This window comes from Poeciliopsis prolifica, unplaced genomic scaffold (genome assembly GCF_027474105.1).
Source record: "Poeciliopsis prolifica strain line A6 unplaced genomic scaffold, Auburn_PproV2 SCAFFOLD021, whole genome shotgun sequence".
NCBI lineage: Eukaryota > Metazoa > Chordata > Actinopteri > Cyprinodontiformes > Poeciliidae > Poeciliopsis > Poeciliopsis prolifica.
Window position 1 is genome coordinate 474521 of NW_026562396.1, and position 22300 is coordinate 496820.

General features: G+C 36.9%; 1 protein-coding gene across 1 annotated transcript in view; it reads left to right on the plus strand.

Annotated features, from left to right (window-relative positions):
* Positions 1-22300, plus strand: part of fam189a1 (family with sequence similarity 189 member A1) — an 81990-nt gene that overhangs the window by 52606 nt on the left and 7084 nt on the right. The window contains exons 3-5 of the mRNA XM_055045162.1: positions 11848-11958; positions 14314-14445; positions 21525-21632. Coding sequence (XP_054901137.1) covers positions 11848-11958; positions 14314-14445; positions 21525-21632 — 351 coding nt within the window. The remainder of the gene's footprint in view (positions 1-11847; positions 11959-14313; positions 14446-21524; positions 21633-22300) is intronic.

Genomic DNA, 22300 nt, shown 5'->3' on the forward strand with positions numbered 1-22300 from the left:
CAAACAAAAAAAAACAACTAAAATTTGGCGTTCATATACTTAAAGCGTTTTTGTGTTTGGTTTGTTTTTGGTTTGAAGTGGCAGGAAGTGACACAGGATCAGATAGTGATTATTATAGAGAGCCTCAAAGGCAGCTGCCAGCTGGGAGAACGTAAACCTTTTTTTTGGCTGAAGATAATTCCTGTTGAATGGTGTTCTCCCTCAGGGTTCTGGGATGCAGGAAGTGAGGCGCCATATTAATTACAATATGAATTAGAAAGACCCTCTTATCAGATGGCTTACAGGAGCAGCAGCAGCATGATCTGCAGAGCAGCAGCTGCAGAGGTGATTTTAGAAATATCAGCTCTGCTTTAGTGATCATTTTGAATGTGACGTACAAAGAAAAACACATCATGCACTGTCTTTATTTGTTCAAGGTCCTCTATTTATGTATAATTAGGTGACCTTTGGAGGCAGTTGGTTTCACTGGACTTTAAGATATGAAAAATGAGGAGTTTTGACACAAATGACCATAAAATTTGCCATGTTTTTCCAGAGATTTATAATAAAACAAATGAAGACACTTGGGATTATTCATACATTTTTGGCAACCTTGAAGTCATACATCTCTATTTAATCCTTGCAAAGTCTCAGAAAAAGTTTGGTCATTTGTCAAATTAAGCATGCACTCATTCCTAAATGCAATAAACCTCATGTTAACCTGCTTGTTTTTCAAATGTGGGAGGAAGCCAGAGATTCTGACCTCAATACATGAATCTCCATGACTGAGATTCAAACCCAGAACCCCCTGATTGCAAGGCAGCCGCAAGGCAGTTTTTATTTTTACAACTGTATTTACAAAGTCAGGAGATCTTGTAAGAAGGATTATTGTCATTTTTTATTTTTAATATGTGGTATTATTAAATCGATCAGCTTCACAGATCTTTAAATGCAACAGGGCTGCATAAAATCAGCTGAATCTTATATCAAGCCCATATTTTCTGTGAAACTTGCTCTTGTTTTTCTGGGGTTTAACAGATAAAACAATCCATCCACTTCCTCCATCTCCCTCAATTGAGACACCATCGTCATTAGTTTCCTTAAAAAAAATTCCTTGTATGAGCAGCTGGTAGAAAGTTGCATATCTGCTTGGAGCGAGGGCCTTCTGGGACCCTCATCATTATAGCCCCGTGCTCATTACAGCTGCCCCCCCGCTGGGAGCCTGGGGAGTCCGGCTGAGAAAGGCAGACGATCTTCGCTTGAGCTCTGCAGAGGTCAGCGGTTGATTAATGTGCAGATGTGGGGGTTAATCAGCTGCTGACCCTCCCGGCGATATTGTCTTTCATGGTCCGTTTTAATCAATAAGTGTGAACACTGGCTACAAGATGAAGTTCTCTATTTACACAAAACCTCCATTGTTCCCGGCCCAACAGACAGAGACACTGTCACCCGCCGGGTCATCTGTCTTCTCAATATGTGGCTCTATAATAAATAACACGGTGTTTGGGGTCAGAGGGCTCTACCTGACGTGCTTGTACAGTTTAGTAAGACGTGTAAAACAGTCCGGAACAAGCTTCAAACTTCGGATGTGTTTTTGCCCACCTGCTGCCGTATCTTCACGTCTCATTTGTCAATGAAAGTTGTGGGGCTGCAGCTTCACTTCGATGCCTCTGACTGCAGGAACAAATCCATCACAACCTGTGGAGATGCAATCTGACATGCTGTCAACATGACTACACATCAAACCCCAGAGGCTGGGTGTTTTTATTTTATTTTATTTTTTTACTTTTCTAGTCAACAAGTAGAAAAAAATATTTTTTTTTCTTTCTTTGAATTTTGAGAAACAAGCGCCAACAAATTGAAGATAGTAAAGGCGTCTGATCTCTATGGACATCGCTTATGTTGTCAGCATCAAAGCATAAATTTTTAGTGCATATGGTTTACTCTGTTTTTTATATTTGTTTTGTCATCTGGCAGTGAAAGTATCCTCATACAACTCAATATAATGTTTAAATTGATGCAGGGATGGAAGATGTTGTTTGTCTTGGCCTTGTGAATTAAATCAATTTTAATAATTAATTCAAAGTATGCAAATTTATGCCAGGTTTTCAAGTTACAGCTCCAATAATTGCTTTAGATTTGTGCTTTTGTTAAGTTAAATTCAAGGTTTGTGCAGCTCTAATTCTTTCGTGCGTCTCTAAAAGCGTGCTGCCTGCAAGTAAACAAAACTTTAAATTGTCCTCTAAGAAAAAAAGCAATCTCTACAGAATTACGGGTTTCTACAAATTTGCACAACTATTTGTGCAAGAAACAACAAAAATCAGCAGCCCCCTGAAAACAAATGTGCGTCATTAATGAAGGAATGCGAATATGAAGGGAAAACAAAATGCGCTTCACATGATAAAAACATAGCACAAGTAACAAACACAACAGAATAAACTGTAAAGTGGCAGGATAAGAAGAAACACTGAAAAGGTTAAGCCAGACCAGAACTGATCATTTGAATACATCTCTAAACAGATGGGTTTTAAGCCTTGATTTAAAGAAACTCTGTGTTTCAGCAGTTTTGCAGTTTGTTGCAAGTTTTTTTTCTTTTTTTTTCTTCATATTAGTGGAGAATAAAAGCTGAAAGCTGCTTCTCCATGATTGGTTCCGACTCTGGGGATGAAGAGTAGACCAGAACCAGAAGACCTGAATGGTTTGTAAGATTGACACAATGACAAAAGCTCTTTAATATACTTTGGTGATTTAAAAGCAGCAGAGGGATTTTTAAGTCTATTCTCTGAGCTACAGGGAGTCGGTGTAATGACTTTAGAACTGGGGTGATGTGCTCTTTTTTCCTGACTTTAGTGAGAACACAGCGTTCTGGATCAACTGCAGATTTCTGACTTTTTAGGTAAACCTCTGAAGAAATGTTGCCGTGTCAAATCAGTGAAGCAAACACCAATGAATGCATTGTTTCTCACACAGAGAGACATTTGAAACAGTGTATTGTCTGTCTGACTGATGAAATGCCTTAAATCAGTTTGGATTACTAAAACACCTCATTTATCTCGTTACAGAATCAAGAAATGTTTCTTGTTTTTGTAACGATAAACACATTTTTTTAAAATAACTTTCTTGAAATTTTGAAACATTTCCTTTGTATTTAAAATTTCCTTTTAGACTTTGTGTCTTGGGCCAAACATGTTGGATATCCTTTCACAAGCTCCTCAAATTAGTTGGCTGTAATTTGTCCCATTCCTCGTGACAGATCTGGTGTAACTGAGTCAGGTTTGCAGATCACGTTGCTCACACACGTTTTTATCTCTGCCCACATATATTCTATGTTATGTAGAGCAGAGCGTGTTGGTGGCAACTACAAAACAATAACTTTGTTGTCCTAAAGCCACTTCATAAGTTTGGTGTACATTTGGAAACCAGAAATGCTCGCTGATGTCTCTCCAGTATTTTCACATGCTGTTCTTTTCCCAGGATGCAATGTGTTGCTCTGGTTGATTTCAACAAACTTTGAGGGATTTTTCAAAGTTTTTAAAGGCACAATAATATTAGTTCACACGAACTTCTGAGCTTTAAGAAGCAATTGCAGTAAAAACATGTTTTGAGGTATCATCGCTTTCTCAGGATTCTGCCATCTACAGCAAATAAAATCGTTTAGGTAATCATAGCTGACCTAAAACTGAAAATGTAGTTTGCCTTGTTTGTCAGACAGTGAGAGAAAACAAGATTATGTTTCTTTATAGACAGTGAATGTTAACATCTAGTTTCAACAGTTTTCGGTTTTGTGGTGAACATATCTGGTGTTTTGTGACATCCCGCGGGGCCCTGCTGCCGAGAGTTAGTATCAACACCTCCACTGTTTATTTGGACCTGCGCTGAACTCAGGGTCACTCACCCTCCGTCACACCTAATCCCAAAGATCTGGTTCTGACACACACAAAGACGCAGTGCTCACATGCATACATAAAATTATGTTTTCATTGTAGCTGAAGGTTCAAAATCACGCCAGGTCTAGCTGTGAACCATTGAGAACCAAATGATGATTTCCTCCCTAATTTCAGATTAGTCTCAGAGCCGTCTCGGATTTAACATTTTATTTTTCCCTTAAGCAGAGCAATTTACTAGATCTCATGATATAATTTGTTAACATTTACCACTTCTTCCTGAAGAACCAGCACTTATCGTCGGTTCTCTTGTTGTCCTTTAAGTGTTTTTAGTGCACAGATGTGCCTGATCCCTGCAGGGGCCTGAGGATTGATACTCGGTGTCAGAGGAAAAATGTATCAGAGGGCGTGTGATCTGCTGAGCAGCAGCAAAAACAAAACAGCATTGCTTCCATCTCTCGTGGCTCAGGGATAATTGAAAATAAATTGTGTTGTGTCGCAGTGCTGCTGCAGACTAAATACTAATTTGTGCTGCAGTCGGAGGATGCAAACGGTGCTTCAGATACTCATTTTTCCAATTCCCTGCTGATCAAACTATCTATTATTGAGCTGCTCTTTTCTCCAGAGGTTAAAAGCACAGATGGAGGGTATAATCTCCTTTTAAAAAAGCTCTATTTAGATTTTTGTTACATCCCATTATGTGGGTCATCATTTAGTTATGAACTGAAGTGCTGAATTTGTTCTTGTTCCTTTGGAGTGAGTTTTTTTTTTTTTAATAGACAAATAATTGCATTTACCCTTGTTTATACATCATCTGGAGGTAAATGGAGAAAAGTGATCCATATATGTAATGAATAGACATTTTCAAACAGCTATATATTTGAATTGTGGGTTTGTGAGTTCAATCCAGATATTGACAGTGCAAGTCTCTAGATGTCATTGCTGCCAAAAATACACCTCTAACATGTCTACAGTAAATTGCACATTATGGTTTGTGTTTTTTTGATGCAGTTTCATGAGCTGATTGGTGTTGGGATTTTATCATTTGCTTTGCTCAGAGAAGCAAAGGTAGGTAATATGTGAAGCTGAAAGATCTTTGAAGGTTGTTTTGAACAAGATTATTTTTTATGTACTCTGTTGTTTCTCCCTGTTTAATACATTCATACAATACAATAAACACTGTTACAAAAATTGCTCTTCATAAAATGCTTCCAAGTACAATATATTCATCTGAATAGCCTAGACTATTTATAAATAAACCTTTTTAAAATTACAATAAGTTAAACATTGGATTAATAAACACTAAGATGTTAAGCTCTAAGTAATTCTACAGCAAAACTATAAAAGTGTGTCAACTATAAGCAGACTCTTTCATGGATCGGTGAATTTATTCTCAATTGTGAGGCAACAACAACAACAAACGCTGGACTACTCATGCTTTTCTGTTTGGACCTCAGAAAATTTCAGAGCAGCTGGTTGTTTGACCTGCGTGCAACAAAATTTGTAAATTGAATTACGGACAGAATGGTTTAACATGTGCACGTTGTAATGGGTTGTGAAGTGAAAAAGAAATGGTGAACAAATGATACAGACTCTCTGGACAGGTCGTGAAGGTGTTCAGATTTTGAGTCAAGGGCAGATTGCCAGTGGCCTTCTTGGTTTGATAGATGGCATGCCACTGTCTCGCTGTGTCTTTTCCTCTGGCAGCAACGTGCCACATGACAGTGGACTTGACAGGGATGGATTACTTTGGCAGGTTCTTCTTCAGCTGCCCTAACCCGTTTTGGGTCAAATTAAATGATGGCTGCCAGAAAACAGAAAGATGTCACATTCTTCATTGAGCATATACCTCAGATGATGGTGGAGCAGAATCTCTGTGGAAGTCCATAATCATTTCCAGTTAATTCCAGGTTGTTTATGTTTTGTTATCCACATTCCTGTGAGATGAGCTCAGTGATGGTCGTGTCATTTGCTTGGAGTTTGACAGACTTGTGAGGAGATGTACAGCTGTGGCTTGAAAAGACAGGGGGAAGCATAGAGCCTTGAGGCCCACCAGAATTGCAGGGAGGCAGAGACATCCCTGCCCAGACTCCCATTCTGCATCTTTCAGAAAAAAAACCCTCAGTGATCCATAAAAGTTATCAAAATATTTTCATCTTTCAAATCACAGACATTCATATTTTTAAAAAAGACAAGAAATGAATTGTAAAAGTGATAAATGAATGGGCAAGAAAGCATCCATATTAAATGACTGTGGAGAAAGTGATGAACTACTAATCCCCGTCAGGAAAGCATAATTTATTTTGCACTGATGATGATGCATAAACCATGTCACAAAATAAGATTGTTAATGCAAAGCAACATCTGGACAGCCAGAGGGTGTTTTGCACAGAATGCTTCAGAACAATGACAATAAAATGGAGTTTCTGGCCCATAACCAGCATGCCTAAAAGACACAAAATAGCATAATCGACAAAAACTTCTGTATGTCACCACTTACATTTTATTATTCAAAGCTTAAGAAAAATAATTAAGTAAAAATCAAAGTCATGGTGGGAATAACTATGTTCATCATCTTAAACTATCTACTTCATTGATAATCATGTAGTTTGTTCAAGCATTTGAAAACTACATTGTTTTATATTTATGTTAATTTTTTTAACAACAAATATTAACTTCTACTTACAATGATGCCAAGATTTTAATTTAATGAGATACAATCCCTTAATTTCCCCTTCTTCCTTTTAGATACCTCAGTGTGTTTTTATTTCTTTGCTCATAGCAAAACTGTGAATGTCTGGAGAATACCAATTTGTTGCTTTATCATCCAGTTTCCCAGCTGAGATGTTTATCTTTGACCTGAGCTGCTCCAGATAAACAGAGGTGATGAATGAGTCTGACTTTTTTTGTTGATGTTGGAGGCAACACTTAAAGAAGTGAAGAAATCTGAAATATAAAGCTGAAGGGCAGGCATGTAAGCTCCTATTCTGGCAGACCTTGAGGAATGTTCAGCATGAAAAAAATGTCTTTAAATAAGCAATTTAACAGTTTTACAGACATTTTTCAAACTTTAATTTGGTTTCAAGGGTAAAAACCAATTTGTGTAAGCAGAACATCAGCTTAACTTCTTTGCTAAAACAGTTTCTCAGGTAACTTATTCAGCTCAGTCCCATTTCTCTTTAGCCAAAGTAAGACCCTTTTGACGTTTTCTATAGTTCAGGAGTGATTTAGCACAAGGAATGTTGCAGTTGTAGGCAAAATCCTGGATATGTTTCCCCCAGAGTTCTTAAAGTCCATCTCTTAAAATTGATCAATTTATGAGTCTATAAATTTATAAGATGTAAATTTTCAATAGACTGAATGGTGAGTTTTCATTCGATAGAAGCTATAATCATCAAGTTTAACAAAATCAAACCCTTGAAATTCTTCCCTATGAGTGAATAATTTGTGTAATATGTAAATTTATTACAAATTATACAGATGTTCCCTTAATATACATCTCTCCTTCCTTACACTTATTAGTCAAGTTCATACTAAAATTCAAAATCTAGCTCAGAATCACATAACTTGACTTCATTGTTAAGCACTTGATTTTGGTTAATTGTTTTTTAGTGTTTCTTAAATAAGTTTTGTCTAAATTGACTTTGATTGAGCAGTGAATGAACTTAAAACCTGCAATAACTTTTCGGCTTTTATTGCTCAGGGTATCAAGGAAGTTTCACAGAATTAAAGTAACACAATCTCTCAACATAAAGCCTTTCGGTAACTGACACAGCCAAGGAGCCATCTTTGGTGGTGCCTCCATGTGAACGTCCAAAACCCCGTCACTAATGTTTGCAGTTTAAAGGATGGGCTGGAGATGAAGAGGCATGTCTGCTTTAACCCCGGTGACAGTTATTGGAAATTACAGAACCTCGGGAGTTCTTCTGTAATCTATGCATGTCATGCAGATGGATGGTGATTACATTATGCCGTATTGTCCTCTGCAGTGAGTCCTAAACGACGTGATGATGACATGCAGCGTAAATCTGTTTTGGCTGTTAAAGCAAAGAGCAGCGTTCGCGTCTTTTATGGGAAAGAGCGTGTGTGTGTGTGTGTGTTTTTTTTCTTTCCTTTTTTCTTTTTGGCATGCAGAGGGCAACGCCACAGTAATTAATGACTAGCTGCTAAATGGTGCTCTGTGATCTCACACGGTAACGAGAAGACATTTGTGTCGGGCTGAGCTTGACAATTATCTTAGTGGTGAGAAAACACTGGGATGCACTGGTGGCAGCTTGATTAATCAGGCCTGAAGAGCCCCAGTGTGAATATTTATGGAACTCGCGTCATTAAAAAAGATATTTGATCTTTTTCAATCAATAAGTTGTTCTATTTATGATGTCTCTGATCATTTTTAATCCAGATGTAAGTCCCAGTTGAAGCCACTTGAAAGCTTTGATAAAATTTATACCAGCATCATATTATGGATGACTATGACTACAAAAAGTAGGATTAAATGAATAATTAACTTATGTGTCAATATCCATGTTTAATTTGTTCTGAAATATACTTGGCATTAGCTCCAACAGGATTCCATGATATATTTTTGTGGTGCTACTTTGGCAATATTTGCAAAGAACTCTGCAATATTATTCCCCATAAGATTTTAAAAATCTACATATACAAGAAAAGAGATGAGAAGCAAGCACACAGATTGGCTACATAAACGTTTTTATTCTTTAAAGAACTTAAACAGCTTGATTTTTGTTTACTATTCACATTTGCTACAACTTGACATCAAGTAAAGCTGAGGAAGCAGTGTGGTAGAAATAAGAAATACTGCAACCTGCAGGTGGGAGGCAGCAGTGCTTTAGATCATCATTGTGGAAAATTTGCAATAAACTCACAATTATGCATATGAGCTTAGAAAGGAGGGAATCTGTTGAGTTTGCATAAATTTCCATAAGTGCAGAATCACGGAAAACTCAGCGGATATGGGTTTTTTTATTCTAGATGTATTTTATTCTCTAAAATTCTCATTTGCATTTATTTCACAAATGTATTTTCCTAAGTTTGTGTTTATCTTTTCATGTTTGTTTCTGTCCTCTGTTTTTACTCTTACGTCTGCTGTGTTTCCTAATTTAAATGGAAAGAAAAAGTATTTACGTTCTAATGAAAATGGAATCAAAGAAGTATGCTGCAGAACAAAAATAACATTGGTATTTTATTTATTTCTAGCAGGATAGTTTTTCATTTACAGAGTTATAAATATAAATGTACAGTCATTCTGAATTTTTGCAACTTTAATCCGCAATAGAGAAAAGAATAATTGTAAACTATGTAGTGTAAACACAGAGGGAGACACACCCAACATAGGTAGAAACTAACAATGCTTTTAAAGCAACATTACTTTATGACCTTCAAGAAGTCAATGTAGCCTTGATGAAAAGCTATTTATTGTGTTAGATTTGTGCCTATTTAATGTGTGTGGCTCTGCACTGCGTCTGCTCAGCTGACCACACAGTAAACCAGAAGGTATTTCATTAACGTTCAGCTTATGACCTGAACATCAAGGAGCTTTTACTGTCGTTGCCTTTGCAGCATTGTGATAGTTATGCTTTGTGCCTTGTAGTGACAGTTATTGTCATCACATCATTTAAGTTGATACAAAAGGAACAATAAACTTGCTTTCTGCTCCCTGTTCAGAATTCACTATGAATGACGTGACATGGTTTTGTGTCCTTCAGTATATGAGTTTTGCTTGCTGCAATGGAGTATTTCTATTGCAGTGCAAAAATGTCTTAATATTTTGTTGTGTAATACATTTTTGCATGCTTGGTGTTGCAAACGCTCTGCTTTCAGATTTCTCAACAATGTGAACTTAATTACTTGACCTGTACAGAAGATCTTTGTTAGTAAAAAGTTGTTTTGTTTTTTTCTTTTGGTCACGGAGAATCACAAAAACAGCAATAATCTAAATTTGCAAGTGAAACCTCTGAGAGAATCAGAAATAAGTATCAGCCAGTTTCACTCTGATATATTTCTAATTATAACCAAGTAGATTTGTCCTCCAATTTAACCTTGAACTGAAAAGAGGAGCTCATAAAAAGGTAGCACTGGAAACAGTCAAATCTTAATTTTAAAGGTGTCCCAGTAATTTTTTTTTTTTTTTTGTCTTACAAACTTTTTTATTTTGCTACTGTAGCTAAAGCTAATTGATAAAATATTCATCCTCTAATTATAATTTTAATATGCAAATGAAAATATAAAGAGAGAGAGAGAAGACAAATTAAATTTATTTCTACACACAGACCCACACCAAAATTAATAATAGTAATTAGGTAAAAGTACTAATTGCAGAGATATTTATTTTTCACATTGGGGTTAATAGTCAATTAACATTGGCAGCCTGTTAAATTATTGTTGCTTGTTAATAAGGCGGATTCTGTGGTTCGTGATGAGACACACCAAAGATTATTTTACCCAAACTCTTGTGGCATCTAACAGGAGTTTTGGTTAAAAAAAAATAACTCCTGTAGTAGAAGTTATTTGGATTATAATTTTTTCATTTTATTTTATTAATTTGTTTTTTTGTTTGTTTGTTTGTTTTTTTCTTTTTAAAGGTTGCTGTTTCTAAAATGTGACATCTGATCATTTTGTCCTAAATAAAAATACATTTCTTCTTCAATACAACAAAACTTCAGCAGTCTGTTCCTCATTTTCTACTTGCCTTCTTTCTCTCTCTTCACTCACTTTCCTGTCCGACCACTGTCAAATAAATGTCACTAAAGCCAGAAAAGCTTTTTTTTTTTTTTTTTAAGGAAAAACTTTCCAGAATGAGGAGAGCCAAACATCCTATGCTGCACCATTTTTGAAGGCACCCCACATAATACACAATAACAAGTTTGCAAAAATGATCAGCAATTGAATGTATGAGTTTTAGGGAACTCTTCTCTTCTTTACCTGCATGTCTGTTTGTGTTTCTTCTTTCCATTACCTTGGTTACTATTTATGCAACAAATATTTCTTTTTAATTTCTACTATTTATATTTCAATCCTTTGTAGGGTTGAACTATTGATTTATAAGACCTGCACATCTTTACCATTAGATAAAAGGGTTTGTCCTCCCATTTTGCTCCATTTGTGTCCGTACTTTATTTTTCTTGTCTGCGTTTTCTTTTTCTTTTCAATTTTTGTTTTTCACATTCAAGAGTTTCCCCTGAAGCTTGCTCATCAATCTCCCAATCTTTCAATTTTCTGCCATGGCAAAAAGCACTTAAATTTATCGCTCCATCTGTTTATTACATGGCGTCTCTCCTGCCCTTTCTTTCTGCCTTCCGTTCTGGATTCTCCTCCTCTCCATCTGTTTATGCTGATCACCTTTCTGTTTGATAAAGCCCTACCTGTCCTTCACCACTACTATACCACAGTTCAAACACCTTTTGAGAATCAGGTCACTGATTAGCTTTTCTAAGGAACTGATTGTGTGTTTGTCAAGTTCTTCGCTTCAAACTGCGCAGCTATTTTAGATCCAGAAGATATATTTCCTGTCAAGGAGCCGGAGTAATCTCCACAGAGCTCACAAGTAACAAAGGAAAGCAAGAACCTGTTGTCTTTTTCACTGCTATTTTAGACAGTCTGATAGATCTTAGATGCTTAGTTACTTTTTCCTGCACAGCGCAAAAGTTTGCAGAAAGTCTACAGAATCAATTCATGATCTTTTTGTTTTATATATCGCTGAAAAGGTATTTATTTTTGTTAACATCAGTACCTGGAGGTGTGAGGTAGAAGAAGACGTCAGTCCCTCTTGACATCAGTACTTTTTTTCCCCCTCTGGCAACCAGGATTGATTAGTAAAAGCACAAAGTGTTTTTGTCACTGCAGCTACTTTCAAACAGTGTGAGAAGGACGTAAGTGCTTAATCAATGCAGGCAGCAACAGTTTGACATTGTGCTATCTGTTTCTAATTTGTCTCTGTTCCCTCCCTCTTGTTTCTCTGTCACAGATCACATTCTTCATGCTGCTGTCTGCAGTGTGTGTAATGCTCAACCTGGCGGGCTCCATTCTCTCCTGCCAAAACGCTCAGCTTGTTAACTCGCTGGAGGAGTGTAAGCTGGTGAGGCCAACTCGACATTGACCCATGCATTCTTAGTTATTTGACCGTCAATCCAATGTCTACGTCCATTATTTCTACCCAGTGTTTGGGTAGGGTGCTGTGGTGCCTGTGTCAGAGGGGGGGTCTGTGCTGGGTGATGAGCAGGGTTAGTTTTCTCTCATAGGCTTTTGAATGTAGGCCAACAATGCATAATTTTTTTGATCCGTGTGTTTTTCTGTTGCCCCGGTGATGGACTGTCCAAACAAGATTAAAAGCTATAGGCAATAGAAAAAGTTCTATTTTAGTCTCACATCTTAATCTGACATCTTATTTTTGCCCCCTACATATTTTTTTGCAAGCTGCAAATGGAAAGTCTTATAGCGTTTTTCAGTCATAACTATCTTGAAAAATTTTTCATGGCGGTCAGATGAGCAAAATGTTTTCCACTTGTCAATTTCTCCCACCTGAGCTGTGAATCTCTGCAGGTCCACTTGAGTTACCCATAAACCTCTAGATTGCGCCTATAATTTATCCACTGCCTGTCAGTTTGATTGGACATCTTGGTAGGTTTGCACTTCAGGCATATTCTATAAGGAATAACAAAATGGATTTAGCAGTGCTCTGTGAAATGTTCCAAGTTCAAGATATGGTTTTATAAAGTAGCCATCCTTTAACATTTTTCACAGCAGTCGGCTGTTTTCCCTGTTCTTCAAAATGCTGCTAATGACTGCAAATCTCTAAAGCCTTCACAGAATGGGAGCATTTATGCTGCTATTAATGAATCCCCAAGTTGACTTTAGAAGACTATACAATGGATGGGATTTTATTCAGCGGTATCAAAATAAAGAGGGGCTGCATTCAGTAGACAGAACACATTTCAGAATTTATTGATAAAATTGCAAAATTATGGACTTTTCTACGACACAATTGTGTGCTGTGACACAAAATATATCAAAAGTAAAGACATTAATATATTTGAAAGTTATTGTCACATATTCTGCACATCACAAGTATTAAATACAATTATCAATTTATTATCTCTATAATAAGAAAACCTGCATAAAGGAAGAATTTACCAAGCCACTAAATGCAATATTGCAACGAATTCTGTTATAACCAACTTTCATACCAGACAAATGGTCCTGGGTTTTTGTGGTCCAACTTTACAGAACTTCTGTTCTAAACAGACTGTTGAGCTGAGTCATTCCTGAAATCAACAAAACCATGTGTTTGTCACCACTGACTCATGATTATCACATCCGCTCCAGTAAAACTCAGTTCTATGACTTGTAGACTCACCACACTTCACAGATTTTTATGTGTGATAAAACTTATAAAGCCTCTATCCTTTACCTTCCAACTCACACTAATGTACATTTTTTGTGTTAGTCAATCATATATTACATAAAAAGATCCAAATTCGCTGTTATAAAGGTACATATTAAAATAGTTTTGCAAATCAATAAAAATATTCAACTTGTGCAAGGTGTCAGGTGTGGATAAAACTGGAAACTTAAAAGAATGTAATCTCTTTTAGTTCTCCTTCACCCTTTGCATCCATACAGCTTAAAATATTAACTACCCACAAAATTGCCTTTATTATTCTCCGTAGCTGTAAATCTGTTTTGTATGAAAGTGATATTCTGAACTGAGTATAAACTGTGTTTTTGTTTGAGATACTGCTATGTAGCTGGAAAAGCTGTAAGCGCTCCCTTTTTCTTTAAACAATCCAAAAAAATAGCCTTTAGAGACTGAACTTTTCTAAACCAAATGCTTAGCTCATGTTTTTAAAGTGAATTTATAGTATGTGGGGTTTGTATCTATTTCATAACTGCAGAAGTCCCTTGTGGTTTCTAAGACACCCAGCCCACTAACCCAACTGCTTCCACAGTATAAGCAGCTTTTCCCCTGCAAGTCGGATCGTGCATGCACACCAACTTTTGGTGTGCATGCACGAGTCACATGCGGTATGTGACTCTCCAGGGACCCTCACCCACACGTGACTGAAATATTAATGTTCTTCATCTCCTCTCCCCAATGTAATTAACCCATACTTGTTGAGTTCATGTCCTGCTTTTTAGTCAATCTGGGACACATAGCAGAGGTACCTCAATCAGTTCATCCTATCCTCACTTTGTCATTTTTACATGTGCACAAGGCTTCACTGTATTAAAAAAAAAGTCTCATTTGTTTAAAAACCATCAGCGCATTTTTATGGAGGGAGGGGATACATTACTCGACAGAATAAGTTGAGGTCTGCGTGTGCTCGCGTGTCTGTCTCTTTGTGTGTTTGGTCATGCACGCATGCATGTTTCTCTGTGTTTTGTGGCATGCCTGCTTGAGTGCGGATGTGTGGTCTCCCCTCCTCCCCTCCAGGTACCTTTCGACAACGATGGAGTGTGTGTCTGCTGCGAGCAACAGAAGCAGAGCACCGGCTGCAACAACCAGGCAGAGATGCTGAAACTGAACCCCCTGCGGGACTGCAACACCATCCGCCTTCGCCTCAAGGTGGCTGTGTTTCTCTAGCATTCCTACGTTTTGAAAGAACTGGAAATATTGCATTTAGGTTTAATCTGACATGGATTATTGTTTTAAATATTGTCTAACTCTGAATATATCAGTCTTAGAAGAAGGAATTAGAAGTTTGAACTGAAGCGAAAAAAATCAATTAGAGAGAATCACAATCATCTAGATTCAATTAGTAAAGAAACCCTGGAGAGAGATGTATGTTTTATGAGAAAAAGGGGGAAATGTCATAAAATGTTATAAAAACACTAATGTTAAGAACATGCTATTAACAATCAAATCTAGAATAGTAGTGAACAATATTTTTAAAAACTCACAGCAGTATTTGCTAACAATTATTAAGCAACAGCATTGAAGAGTAAAAGTTCAATGAAGTGTGTGAGTGTTTCAAAGGTGAATTGTAGAGAATTAATTAAGTTGGGTAATAATTATCTATTATTACTATTGGAAAAGATGAGGCTGGTCAGAATGTGAAATTTCTGCAAAAAGGTTGATTTTGAACATATTGAATGTCATTTTCTTAGATTTTCACCAAAAATAGTCATAAAATCTTATAAGGAAATGTCTACCTAAAACTTTATATTTACAATGAACATTTTAATGTACAAAAAATATGCTAAATTGAACTTCACCGCATGAGAGTCATAAGACTTTACTTTTCGAGACAGACTCATGGAAAAACTCTTTCCGATATTTTTTTCTCTAATGTGTAGTTTTTGTTCAACAACATGACAGTTCAGTCTCCAATTAGAGGGAGTTGTAAAGCATATGTCTTTATTTTCCCAGAAGGCAGATGTTTTAGTATTCACCGGGTTTTCAAGCCGGCTGTAGCAGTTCGTGACCTCGGTGGAATATTTTATCTCTCCTGTTGTCTGGAGGAATAAAGTGCAGTGTGAAGCACTCTGCCCCTGATGGATAATGACAATCATAACCATTAATTGTATACCCCTGATTGATTATAAAACATTGATACCCAAATCAAAAGACTTCTTCAGATGAAAAATGCTTAAGAAAGGAGGAAAGATCGAGGACATTCATCACTGTGGTCATAACTCATTAAAGAAATGGGGAATTGGTGCTATAAAGCTTTATTAAGCACCGGCGCAGTCAGACATATTGAGTTATATCTAAGAGAAGGTGTCATATGCAAGTCCCTAGAGTCAATTTCCATTTCAGACGCTGTTAGACGTCTGATTGTGATGGACTCATCTGCAGTGTTGTTCTTTTCTGTAGCATACAAAAGAAGAAATCTGATTTAAATGAAAGCAAGATGAAGCTGTAGACGATGTAGACTCAGTGTCTCATTTCTCTACAGCTTCTATCCTCTTTAAGTGGCTCTCTTACATTTATGAAAGCATATCACATTACTAGGGATATGTGCCATTCATTCTCCACAGACATATTTAATTTCCATCCAGTCTTTTTCTTCGTTTCATTACTCTGCCCGGGGCTGTAAATCATTCGTGAGAGGTGGTATTGAGGTAATTTCTGGTTTCCTGTTAGGAGGCGGATGTATAACCTTACTCTGGTTGACCTAGGGGCAAAGTATTTTTCAGAGGCTAAATATTCAGTTAGCACATATATTAAGCAGTTTTGGTGAAAGAAATTTCAGCACTTTCTCTTTGGTTTTGTACTGAAATGTTTTGAAATGCCTTATTACTGATGTCCTCTCAAATTAAAATGAACTCAGGTAAAGCTAATTAACATGCATTACGTCAAAGGACAAGTGCAATTCAGCTATGTTAAGAAATAGCTTCTTGTTCGTGTATATATATATTTATGGAGAATGAGGGAGAGTTGAGGAACTTTCATTTCTGTTTCGATTGGACTTAAGAAAAGATATCATGACAGTTTAACAACATAATTTAGTTTACTTATATAGCGCCAAATTATAAATGTCTCAAGTCACTTGACAAAAAAAACATAATTTCAATTTAATCAATCATACTATTGATCCAAGTTATCACATACATAAACAAAGATCCTAATGAGTCAGGACACTGCTTGAAGAAAATACACCCTCTTCTAAACTTACCCAAATGTTCAGAAAGGAGAATAATTTAAAACAACAAGCTCAAAATGTGATAAACAAGACTGGACAAGGACCCTGCTGTATATTGGCATCATGCACCGGTTGTCGAAAGCTTACTTTTAGAGAAATGCAGGATTATGCTATTACAATAAAATCTGAAATTATTTTCAGATGTTTTATGCAGAATTATCAGGGTGATAGGTAATTTGCATGACACACGGACCAATCTCCACACCAGTAGCTGATATGTTTGGCACTGCTGGCTTTCCCTTTCCAAATCTCCATCTGCTTTGGCAAACCCCTGAACATTTCCTGTTTGTTTTCTCTTGTCTGCAATGTTTTTGTCAGTGAAAGGTATAACAACATCAATCCATGTCAGATTATGCATTTTTCTAGACAGACTCATGGAAATTGAGAAACTCCATATCTAAAGTTTCTCAATTTTTAAACTTGATGACGTCTCAGATAGAAATGCATGAAAATGTTTTTTTCTGGAGGTGATCAAATGTGATAAAAACCATTTTAATAATGAAAATATGTTTTGCAATGATCACCTCTCTTGCATAACAGAGTGGGAAGTTTTATACTCCTAAATAGATTTATAGGATTTAAAGTTTATCAAATTTTTTCAGATGCTATTTGTCCACATCTGTGTGGATCCAGATGTACCCTCTTCTAAGGTTTTTCTCAAATCTATGATTCATTAAGCACAGATTTAAAGCTGTTAGTAAAAAAATATGATTGTGACATCAGTCAGTATTCAAATTATGCTGCTAGGCAATTTCCTCATTTTGCCAAAATACATTTCTGGGGGTGGGGGTGGAAAACTCATCAGGGTGCACAATAAAAGTACTTCATTGAAGTGATCCATTAAAAACATGCAGTTTGTCTGAGGCAGGATACTAGCACCAAAGCTTGTGTGTGATGGTAAAACATTGCTTTCCAGATAAATGAGCAAAAATAACAGGTACAGCATTATCCCTCTTGTAAGAGGAAGTAAAAGAAACCCTTTACGTTTCTTATTGCAGCTGCACCTGATGGTAGATGAGATATTTTATGCAACATAAGAACATGCTGTTCCTGATGTTGGTGCAGGGGTTTGAAAAAGTGTTTGCTCACTTTCAGATTTATTTTCTTTTTTTGTCACTCATGCGCGTTATAGATCATCAAACTAATTGTAACGTCAGACAAGAAAAATCAGAGCTAGTACAAAAAGCCTTTTTAAGATGATGACTACAAAGGGTGCAAACATGCAAACACATCTGTCCCAATGTGGAAAAATAAGTGAGGCCATGTAGAAGTGGACTTGCTGGTGCGCTTGGATCTTTGTCCTGCTACAAAACCTAAATAACATTGAGCTTAAAGTGAATTTTTGAAGATCTTTGCAAAGACATGGTTTTTTTTGTTGTTGTTGTTGTTGCCATTTCTGCCTGGTCTCTTTTTTATTGTTGAATCACAAACATTATTTTAACCAAGGCAAATGAGGCTGGCAGTGCTTTGGATGTGCTTTGACACTCTGGATGATTCATTATAAGCTCTGGGATTAATTTTAGTGAGCTGGCTTCAATAACAGAAGACAAACAACAATTTGTCATTTGTAATTGAATTGCTTTAGATTGTTGCATTTTTTAATCTTTCAGGCTACATTAGAGAGGTTATATTTCAGTAGTTTATTAATTCTGTTTGTGAGACAGGGCTCTAATTAAAACTTAGCTTTCCATAATATTGATAATCACAGAAATTTTATAATATCAGAAATATATTGAACAACTTTTTTTATATCCTCATTATCTGCTTTTTATACTTATTAAGGATATTTTTGTCTGACAAATTTGTTTTATGATTTGAAACATGTAACAATGCAATAAAGGTAAAATCAGGGGAGAAATATAATTTCTTAGCAATTTCAAAACAGCAAAACTAAACAGATACAAAAACTCATGTTTGCAGTTTGCAGGACAGAGGCAAGTGGAAGAAAAACAGCAGAAGCAGATGGTGGGCTACTGAGGGTTACGGATGCTTGTCTGAACTGTTTGATTCAGTTGAGGGCCTGCTGTATCTCAAAATGTCCAAAGAAAAGTTGATGTTGAGTGTCAGAAAACACTGATAGAACCGCATGGGACACAGCATCACAAGGATATCCTTCAGATGTTAGAAAATCTCTGAAAGAATTTTTTTTCTGATAAAACAGATCTCCGTTGTCTCTTCAGGACGTTCTCTCAGCAGCTCTGAAGAGCTGAGTCACAAATAGTCTGAGGCAGGATATTGGCACCAAAGCTTGTATCCTGCCGACTTGCAAGAAGTCGGATTAACACGACTGCCTGCAAAATGAGTTTCTTCACACTGATTGGAAAAGAACAGGGCTCACTTATTTGACACCTTTAGCATAATGTGATTCTAGACGCTTGAAGGAAAAACTAATTGAGATGAGACATTTGGTCCAGAACCTCATGGTTCGAGAGGCAGCAGTTGAGTATCAGTGATGTGAAAAAGTAATTAAGTCCTCTCCTCAGTTGGTCACCATGGGGTTGGAGCCACATTAGGCAGGAAGTCAATATGAGAAAAAAAAATCCTTTTTTTATTTCTCCACATTTCCAAGTACCAAACCAAATCTATCATAGATTATCATCACATCATGGGTGCAGATATCTAAAAAAATGTCCTTATTATGACTCAAAGGGAACAGGAGTCAAACCTCTCTTAAGTCTATCCCGAAACATTCCCATTTTTGTGTTGTGTCCTGAATCTCTGCAGAGCCTCATCCAGTTTAAACATGCCCACAATTCTTCACTCAGGAAGTGTTTGATTGGCAGCCCAACACCTCAGGTGTCTCTTTTTGGTGTAGAGGAGCCTCAGTTCCCTCTGCTTATGTCTCCTTAGCTTATCTGTAAGGATGAGCCTTAACACTGTTTAGAGGAAAATAGTTTATCCTGCTTGTTTCAGCCGACTTAGTTGCAGTGAATAGTGTGAGGCAATAAGATTATGTGTTTGGCCAGGACCTTGAGAGCTTTGCATTATGCCTTAGGTCTCTCTTAGCTGCTGCAACAGCTTCTGCATCACTAAAGACTATATATTTATCGGCCTATAAATCTCTTATTCGTTCTTCTTTCACTTTAGAAGAAGTGAGAAAAGGTACTTAAACCTCTCAGCAATTTAGGGTTTAGGTGCCAGAGTAACCCCGCAAAAAAGCAATCCAACCTCTGGCATAGGTTCAGAAAGGAAACTGGTTCTGCGTAACATTCCCTTGGTGAGAGTGGCTGTCCTGTCCTTGGCAATTAGGGTTGACTGGTCAACGTAAATCCAAGGGTAATGCATTTGACATCAGTTGAAGCTGGAGCCTCAGGACTGTAGCTGCCTTTGTAGATGCTGAATGTTTTGTCAGCATTAATGCTGCATAAAGTACGTAAGTGTAGAGAGATATGCTCACCATTATAGAAATTAAAGCCTCTATTTGCCTGTCAACAGAGGAGAGTATATTAATTGAAACTTAGTGCTAACAGTAGTTGTTACTAACAGCTTGGCATGAAATGTCAGACAGACTGATGTAATGCCCACAAGTCTCTCAGACACAAAATCTGTTCAGAATGAACAACAAACTAATAGATGTGGAGGGAAAAATGCTTTGCAATGTGAGTTATTCTAAAAAGAATCTTCAAAAATACACATATTTCCAGAGAAACTTTAAATCTTTACCTTGTGATCTGAATAGTGGACATGAGTGTGAAGACACTGAAAATGTTTGAAGGTTGTCTGATGGACATTAATATCACTATAAATGAGAGCCAAATTACTCTGGAAAACGTATGTGCCAGGCATATGTTGGTGAGTTTTAGTTTCACAAATGTAAGCGTGAAATTAAATTATTGGAAAGATGTTACATTCATGTTCCTCATGCTGGCACCAATTTGCAATCAACAAAGAGTAGCTCTATTATATTCTTCTCTTCTAAATTACAACAGGTTTATATGTGAATTTGAACAAAACCCAGATATGTTTGAATGACTGAGGCACTCATAGTTGAAAACAGACTAAAGCCAAAGTTATGACTCTATAAACTGGTAAAAGGTTAATTCACGACATTTGAGTTAAAACGAGGCACACCTGTGGATGTGTTTTATGGCAACACATCAGACGCACTTCTCCTTTGTTTCATAACGGAAAAAGAAAATACATCAGGGTGACAAATGTGGACCCCCACAAGTCCCGTTCAACCATGGATACAATTGCCAGATGCCAAAGGGGGACAACGTTCATCTCTTCAAACAATTATATGCAACCGTTATCACCATGGGAGTGTCCAGCTGTCAGGGAGAAGGCGGTTTCTGTGTCCTAGAAATGAATGTGCTATTCTACCCCAGAACAAAAGCAAAAGACCTTCAGACTGCTCAAACAGTGATACCGACACTGGTGACAGAAAAAAAAAAACATTTAAAGTTTGCAAGGGCAATCAAGGACAAATATTTCAGCTTTAAAAACATCAGAACACAGATATGCAAATGATAGCTGATAAAGACCTTTGTTACCTTTTGAAGAAAAAAGGGGAAAACTTGCAAGCTTGAGAGAATATGCTGTTGACAGTGTTACGGTGTGCAGGTGCATTAGTGTAGAAGGAGGAGTAAACACTTCCCAAAATACAGATCATCATTAGCAAGCAAAAATTAAGCAGTGTTCAGAGGAACATCTTAAGACATCAGGAAGCTGAAGCTTGGGCAAAAATAGATTGTGTTTTTTTTTTTTGGGGGGGGGGGGGTGCAAGCTATATAAATATATGGTTTTATAAGCATTTATCTTTTGAAGAGCTAACAGAAAGGCCAGTTTCGTTAGTCAGATTAACTAACTGCTAATTTAGGTATACAAAAAAAAACACATCCTTTTTCTTATTTGACCAGTTAAAGAAATCAGGTCTTTATTAGCTGTTGTTTCCAGATGTTTTCCACCAATTCCTCTCATCTTTACTCTCATAATTTCCCTCTCTCCTTTTTGTTTTCTTCTCCTCTAACAGCCTCCTCCTCTGTCTCTTCTCCTTTAGGAGCTGCTGTTCAGCGTCTGTGCCCTTAACGTCATCTCCACCATTGTGTGCGCTCTTGCCACCGCAATGTGCTGCATGCAGATGGTGTCGACTGATGTACTGCAGATGGTAAGAGGAATGGAAAACGAGTAAAAAAAATAAAAATCCCCAACAACTGTTATTTCATATCTCCGAACATACCCGCAACTCATCAGGTAGAGCGCGGTTGTCATCATGTAGCTAACTGCTGTAGCTTGTGATGCAAGAGCCCTCCACAGATTCCATGCTGGGAATTTGATGCCTGCTTAAACAAGTTTAAATATTTAAATTGCTGCCTGTGGCTACATGTTTTGTTTGACAACATTCTGCAGAGACTGGAAATCACTAGTCATGCTTTGTTTTGAATGCAGCCTGATAAACCCAGAGTGCTGGGCTCTGTCATGTTGAAACCAAGTGTTATAGCAGAGCACAGATTCAGAGGCATTACTATAAAGAAAACAGGCTACGAGTCGGGATGAAAAAAGTATTCAGGAACACTGTCTTATGTTACTCAGCAATTGCAAATAAAATTGTAAACGAGTTCCTAATTCAGAACAGGATGTGAATTAGTGATATAGAAATGTGAATAGACTATTACTACGTTTCTGCATTCTTTTAATTGTAAATGTTTTTCTATTTCTGCAATCTGCTGAGTAATGAATTGATAACCAGGATTAATTTGAATGTGTGTATAACTGAATTGAAAACACTTCTTTTAAAAAGTACCTCAAGATGTGTTGAGGTACAACACATTTAAA